General features: G+C 43.7%; 1 protein-coding gene across 1 annotated transcript; it reads right to left on the reverse strand.

The window, feature by feature from the left end:
- Positions 1 to 247: 247 nt before the first annotated feature.
- Positions 248 to 7,545, reverse strand: JMJD7 (jumonji domain containing 7; the record flags this gene model as incomplete). The annotated part of the gene is made up of 7 exons (XM_008945244.1): positions 248 to 357; positions 1,360 to 1,519; positions 2,634 to 2,710; positions 4,554 to 4,649; positions 5,052 to 5,108; positions 6,530 to 6,783; positions 7,392 to 7,545. Coding segments are annotated over 7 exons (887 nt in total), but the record flags the coding sequence as incomplete, so codon positions are not given.
- Between the last annotated feature and the right edge of the window lie 385 nt (positions 7,546 to 7,930).

Raw genomic sequence — 7,930 nt, forward strand, 5'->3', positions numbered from 1 at the left:
AGTCATGGCTTCTGTTTGGGGATTTCCAAAACCTGGATTGCCTCCCTTCAAATGTTATTTTGCTCACCGTCACTGAGGCAACATGCAAAGACCTAAAAATGCTATTCTCAAACTTCCTACTGACAAGCCAAAAAAATCTGGCCTCTGAAATGAAGCAAAATAGCCGTGATCTGTTTGATAGCCGTTGTTGAGAATAATTTAATCTTCTGTTCTTTTCACTTGAAGCATATTTGCACTCCAGATCACAAGCTGGAGTCTCCCATTGCTGCTATAACACCTTCATGGCATCTGTGAGCCCATCCAGTAGTTGGTAATAGCTGTACTTGAGGTCATATTCCATGTCGTACCAATAGTTCACTGAGGAGACAAGAGAAAGGGAAAACATTTCTAAGGCTGGCATGGGATGACTTACAAATGTGTTCACAGACTGTTTTACAGAGTCCAGCTAGTACAGGCTCCTCCTCATCACTCACTGAACTTTGAAATGAGCAGATCTCTGACTACAGCCAAAAATAAGGTAAGCAAACATTAGAGTCTGTTATTAGTGCTGCCAGTGCAACTCTGTCTTAACTCAAACCAACTCTTTTTCAGACTCTGTACTGGGGATTCCTTGGAGCAGAAGCTGCACAATATTTAGAAAGTGCTTTAATTCCCCTTTCCATTTTAATTTTGGTGTATATCTCACAGAAGAAATGAGCCATGCAGTATAGTACTGTGTAAGTGGTTCTTGGAGGAGGATATACTCTAGCTTCATTCACTGGGCCAGACACAGAGAACATTGATTTTTCAAATGCATACAGACTGCAGTGCAGTTAACAGGCCAAATAAACTCATCAAGTCTTCAGCATTTCTGCTAGACAGAGAAAAAACAGAGTGGCCAGAGGGATTGTAACTGGAAACAACTCTACATTTCCTGAAAAATCTTTAAGGCCTGATGCAGCAGTACTGGGAAAAGGGAATCAGAAATACTGCTTTACTGCTAGCTTGTCTTTTTACCACAGTATCACAAACACTGAAAAAAAAAAAAAAAAAAAAAACAAGCCAGCCTTGCAATATTTGCAGTGTTACTGCAAATACTCATGTCATGTTGTTCAAAATACTGTATTTGCTCTTCCTGGGCAGACAGGATTATTCCAGGTAAAGGACAGCAAAAAGCTCTTCCTCAAATCTTGCAAAACTTACATGATGTAAGGATAACACTTTGCCCCATCCCCACCCCTCCACCTGCACCAAATGAGCAGCGCTTGAAATTCTGGAACCCTCTTGGGGAAGGCAAAAAAAAACAGATAAAGGTGATGATGAATCCTACAGAGAAAGAGGTGACAAGTCTTGGTCTCAGTTATGCTTTGCTTGTTTTACCTGCCATGCAGCCGTGTGACTGCTGGACATGGTGGAACCAGAGAGAAGGCAGGTACAACATCTCCCCCGCTCTCACGGTGCACTGCAGAGCTTGTGCCTGAGAGTACTCTGGATACTGCTCCAGATTTGGATTCAAGGGGTCCAGGGGGATCCAGGGCACCTAAAAGCAAAAGATTACGTGTATGGTACTGACTCTGGCAAAAAAGTCCAGCCAGCTTCCAGAGAAACAACTGATAATCCTACTGGGTTCCAAAACATGTCTTTTCCCTAGCAAAACACATACAGCTAAAGAGCTTTCCACTAGCAACTGGAAATAGGCCAAGGATGCTAAAATCTGCCTCCCTTAATAAAGCACTTCTAATTAAGGTAAAGGTGTTAAATGTCAGCCATGACATTTCAGACTTGTGGAATACTCTTAAAACACCTCCAACCCCTTAAATCACTTGTCCCCTTAAATCACTTCTTCCTCTCACATTAAGTACCTGAGTATTTTATTTGCATCACTCTTTTTAGAAATTCCTTCCTTCTTCTAAAGCTCTCTGCTCTAATTTTATTCCCAGCAGCCAAAGCCTCCCTTCCTGCTGGGAAATCCCTCTTGCCTGAATTAATTTCTTCTGTGCCCAAGAGAGTTATAAACCTCAGCACTCCACCTGACTGTGTTACACAAATACTCCTGTAAGATTTCACAAGCACCACTTGTGGAAACAGAGAAAAATGCCCAGCTGAAGTTCAGCTGTAGCATTAGCCACATGTTGCAGAGGTGAAAAGGGAGAGATTAGATACAAAAGGCTCCTGAGTTCTTGTAAAGTGCCTCCAGTTCTATACATTTTAATCAAACAAATAGTGCTGCTACTAAGAAAACACAATTTATTCATTGAGACAGACAGGTTTTATTGCACTGGGTGACACCTCTGTAGAACAAAATCTAGCCCTGACTAAAGGGCCAAAAGAAGGTGAATGCAGAGGAGTCTATTTCAGTCTTAATGAAATCAGTTCCTTTATTGTTGATTTATTTAAATGCTCTTTATTGGATCTATTTATGTTTGGTGCAAGGAAGACAGTTTATTACAGCAATGATTTCAGGCGTGCAGTAAAAAATCTTTTCTGGATGCTGGGTGTCCTTTGCAAATAGTAGAATACAAGTGAAAGATCTGGGCATTCTCTTTCCAGTAGTGAAGGATTTCTAAATACCAGTCAATATGCTCAGTTTGAGGGCTCAGCAGTGCCCCACACCATCTTTGCTATACTGATTGTGTTCTTTATATACTTTTTACCTTATCTGCATCCTTCTCATCCACAATTTCAAAGGAGCCATCTTCTGATACCTGGTAGGTTGCTGGCTGATAGAGCTCTGGAACCAGAGAAAGAGTTAAATGACACAAAGCACAGTACTATACAGAGAAATAAATGGCAAGGCATGTCACACTTTCACCAAGAAAAATGAAATCCAAACCATTTTCAAGTTACTGACCTCACTGTCCTTCCCTTTGTCCATTTCAAATTTTATCCAGTTTCTTAGTCTTTAGTTTCTTAGGGTTTTTTTTTTTTATAAGTCAGTTTGAATACTGAACTGCCTTCCTGTTTAGTATTCCAACCTTCTTTCTTCACAAGAATTATTCTCATCAAAACCCATTTTACTCCTTATTTTGTTCCAGTCACTGTCTTGTTTCCCTTTCAGAAGGCATAAATGTGCCCCAGCTTTACATATCATTCTCTCTTCTGGCATTTCTTAAGTCAGTCTAGTGAGATAGCACTCACAAGAGTTATTAGTGACTTGTGGCCAGCCTTTCACTTTTAATTTTATCCAATTATCTTTATCCTATTCACTTTTAATTTTATCCATCAACTGCTTCAGATACTGCAGGCTGCTCTTCTTTCATAGCTTCAGCACATGTGGTTTTCCAAGCCCTCCCCTGAGAGAGCTTCTCTCCATGAACCTGATATTTATAAAGATGAAGTCATCTTTTTACTACACACTGTAAAATATGAGCATTATCTCTGTTCTGTGACTTAACAGGACCTTATTTTACAAAGTATGACTCATATGACATACATAGATTCCCATACACATGACACCACTTCTCCTGTGAAGACAGACTGAGTTTGGGTTGAGAAAAGAAGGCTCCAGGGAGACCTTATTGTGACTTTCCAATATCTAAAGGGGGCCTATAAGAAAGACAGGCAGACTTTTTACCAAGGCCTGTAGTGACAGGACAAGGTAATGGTTTCAAACTGAAAGAGGGGAGATACAGATTAGATATTAGGAAGAAATTCTTTACTGTGAAAGTGGTGAGACACTGGAACAGGTTGCCCAAAGAAGCTGTAGATGTCCCACTGCTGGAAGTGCTCAAGGCCAGGCTGGATGGAGCTCTGAGCAACCTCCTCAAGTGAATGGCAGGGGGGAATGGACTAGAAATGGAATACATGATCTTCAAGGTCTCTTCCAACCCAAACCACTCTATGATTCTAGGACTCCAAGGTTGTAAACAAAATAAAAACAGTTTAAAGAAAACATTGTAGCAGCACACGTATCTAGGCAAAATTACCCTGGTGTTATACAGCAGCCTGCATTCACTTAATCTGAAGGTTTTAAAGTCAAAGAAGGGGAAAATAGAGTCATATTTTATGAGGCATAAAGTTAAGCTGTCCATCTTCTGGATGACACTGCAACAGAACGAGCTACTCCTGTATGCATAGAAAAGCAACATAAACAAACAGAAGATGGGCGATGTGAAGTCAGGCTGCCACAAGAATCTCTCTTTTCATTTCTCCAGTTTTCAGAGATTCAGTTAGTAACATGAATATTTCATTAAATTACAACTTATTTGTCAGCCTCCTGGCTTTTTTTCCTAGAGAAAAGAATGAGCAGGCAAAATCCAAACCTGGTAAACATCAAAGATGACAAGCTATAACACTGACAAGATACTTAAATAATTTAAATGATCTAAAGCTGAAGAGGCTGCCCTGAGTATCAAAGCACCTACTGCTTTACAGGATGGGGAAAAGGATGATGTCAGAATCATGTTTGCATTACAAACTACCTGCAGCACGAATTGAAGAGACTCCTGTTCACACTGGGGAGCATAACACTGCATCAATGCCAAAATGTTCTCTCTGCCTCCTTTTCCAGATCTTTCAATATTTTATCTGTCCTCCTTCCAGCCTCCAGACATAGTGCACAGTAAGTTATGTACCATATGGGATGAAGGGACGGTCACTCGGAGGGTGCAGCAGAAAATGTTTCTCTCCAGATATCACGCAGTACAAGTTCTCATAATGATCTTTATGTACTAGAAGTGAGGAAAAAAAAAGATGTGGAGAAAGAGAAAATCAGTGTTCTTTCCTTCTCTGCAGCAGAAGCTACTGAAAGTGTCAGCTCATCCTCTTTATTAGCAGGCTGCTTCCTCCTGCAGCCAGTGGGAGCAGAAAGTCACAATATCGTGTTGTAGGAAAAATATTCCAGGAATAAAATGGTTTGTGTCTTGCCTGACAGAATGCCAGGTAAATACACTCAGGGACAAGCCTCAGGCAAGAGGCTGCAGAAGCACAGGAGAAAGAATGCAAAGAAGCATCTTAAAGCAGAACTGCCTTGTCAGAGAGAACACCCAGTCCTGCTGAGCCACCAACCCAGGAGCCCCCTGACACCTCTGCTGGGGGCACACAGGAGGCACACAGCACCTCACAATACGTACAAGATGTCACGGCAGCTGACTCCCCAAGCCAGAAATTCACAGCATCAGGCTTCTTCCCTGCATGGGGAGGGGAGAGAGAAACATCATCCACAAAAAATAGAATTCTAAGTGTCATGCTTAAAAGCATTTCAAAGAATTTGCTGTCAATTTCTGTCCTTCAACCTCCTACACAACTATGAAGAGTGTCACTGTAAATAGCACCCTGTGAGCAGCAGCAATGTCCTTCCACACTAGAAGCCACTGTAGCAACCCCCAGCATTCATGACCTAGTATCATCCATCCCCAAATTGAGGGTTACAACCTTCTGTTTCCACACCCTGAATCCCTAAGTCTTAGCTCACAGAGAAACTACAGCACATCTACATACAGATGCAAAAGGAACCTGAGATCCCCTTCTCCTAGGGCTCTCCTCCGAGGACAGGCTGAGAGCTGGGGTTGTTCAGCCTGGGGAGAAGGCTCTGGGGAGACCTTCCCATGGCCTTTCAGTACTTAAAGGGGGCCTGTAAGAGAGATGGGGACAATCTACATATAGCAGGAGCTGTTGTGAGAGGACAAGGGGTGATAGTTTTAAATTAAAAGAGGGGAGATTTAGATTAAATGGAAGAATTTTTTTTTTACTATGAGGGTGGTGAAACACCAGCACAGGTTGCTCAGAGAAGTGGTCAATGCCCCATCCCTGGAAACATTCAAGGTCAGGTTAGAGAGAGCTCTGGACAACCTGCTCTAGTTGGAGATGTTCCTGCTCACTGCAGGGGGTTGGACTAGATGATCTTTAAAGGTCTCTTCCAACCCAAACCATCCTATGATTCTACAACCACAGTAAATAATTGTCACTGATTTTTTTAAGGAAAGGGCTGCTGTAAAACAGAAACCAACAGAACAGCCTTTAACTAGACCCAAACCTCTGGGATTCTCCCAAGGGGGCTGGGGGCTGTGTGTTGTTTTGCTCGTTCATTTTGCCAGCTTTGGGAGCAATAGCACAGATCTGAGTCCAAACATCACAGAACCACAGAATGCTTTGAGTTGGAAGGGACCTCAAAATGTCTAGTCCAACACCCTACATCCCCAGCTACATCAGGTTGCTCAGAGCCCCATCAAGCCTGACCTAGAATGTCTCCAGGGATGGGGCCTCCACCAGCAGGCTCTGGAGAGCCTGTTCCAGTGTTTCACCACCCTAAATGTGACTCTAAATCACAGAAAAGCCATGGTATGGAAAGAAGTGCTGCATGGCACTGTCACCACATGGTTTCAGGTGTCATGGTCCCACTGCAGAACTGATACTGATTCTGGAGTAATCCAAACCCAAAACTTGGACTACCCTACTATGAAGTATTTTACCACTTGTACTTACTAAGAGGATGGAACTGAACTCAGCTGTGGCATCCAGAAACAGAACAACATCCACCATGTACCTGGCATGACCGTTTTAAAGCTCCATACAAAACATTCACTGAAGGCAGGAGAAGCAGAAGCTTTACCAAGTGCCTCACTCATCCACGGTATGTCGGGCTGCACATCACAGAGCAGCTCAGGGAACTCCTCGGTGAGGTTAGAGCACTGCTTCTGCACGTAGAATACGTTGGGAGAGGTCACTTTCTTCTCCACAATGTCCAAGAAGTCCATGAAAGGCATCTGGCGCTCCTCTGGCATGACGAAACGGCCCTGAAACACCGCATCTGCATAACCATTGGGTGTCACTGCCACGCTCACCACCTTGGGGCCCACCACCTGCCTGCAAAACAAACCAGAGGTTCACAGCCAGACCTGCAGCTGGGCCCTACCATGGGTGCTGGTTACTCTAAAAACCACACATTTCATGGGCAGCAAGCATAAGAAGCCTGGCTTTCCATGGATGGGTGGAAAATCTAGATTAGATTTTCTACTGCCTGGTTGGGACACTTGTTCTGCTCCAATTGCTCCCTGTGGCCAAGGCAATTTGGAGCATCCTTTGCCTCTCTGAATTCCCTCCTGTCTAACAGGCGAGTTCACAAAGCAGCTCCTTTTCCCTCCATGCAGGCAGAGGGTCTTCCTCAGCCATTTCTTTCCACGACTCATGGTGGAGCTTGATATTCTCAGGACCGCTTGACCAAGTCAAATCTGGGTGGCCACATGTCCAAAAGCAGTCAAGGAGGGAGAAAGGGGTGCACAAAGACTGATGACACACACATCGTGAGGCTAACAGCCCTTAGTTCTGTAAGAAATTTAGCTTTAAGCCCACAGATTTAGGTCTAACACACAGATTTTAGCTCTAACTCTTAATTTTTAGCTACAAGGTGGAGCACTGGCCAACTGAGGTCAACTGACACCGACTACCAGTCCTGCCCCAAGGCTGGTTCATACCTGAGGTACGCTGAGGTCCATTTCTTCAGAGCTGGCCAGTGGCTGATGGCATTCTGAATTATACAAGGCTTATTCGGACTCACCCATTCCCGATAAAACTCCAGTGGGGATGGAGGTCTATCAAGATAGGGTATGGTCTCCATCCCCCCCAGCTCTGTCCAGGCAAAAGACAAACAGTTTTACTCAGCATCCTGAAACACCTTCTGCTATTGTATTAACTAGCTTCAAGTCCCACACCATGGTGCTCAACTGAAAGCAAGTGGATCCAAAAATTGCTGCGTTAAAACCTGGAGGCTGCAGGGGAGGATTCCAGAGCCAGACACACACCTCAGGCTGTTTGCTGCCCTGCTACTCTCCTGCTGTCAGCCAGAGGTGGGCATGCTGGGGGGCCCCACAGGAAAGCGTGTGTGAAGGACGCGCTACAGGAGATGCACATCCAATACAGAGATGATACCTTTTTGGAAGCTGAAACAGGGCTTTGTTTTGCTATTTTATACAAAGGAAAATAACCTAAAAAGGCCATATTCTCAAGTTTTGTT

Source organism: Merops nubicus, unplaced genomic scaffold (assembly GCF_000691845.1).
Source record: "Merops nubicus isolate BGI_N331 unplaced genomic scaffold, ASM69184v1 scaffold20908, whole genome shotgun sequence".
In the NCBI taxonomy this organism is placed as follows: domain Eukaryota; kingdom Metazoa; phylum Chordata; class Aves; order Coraciiformes; family Meropidae; genus Merops; species Merops nubicus.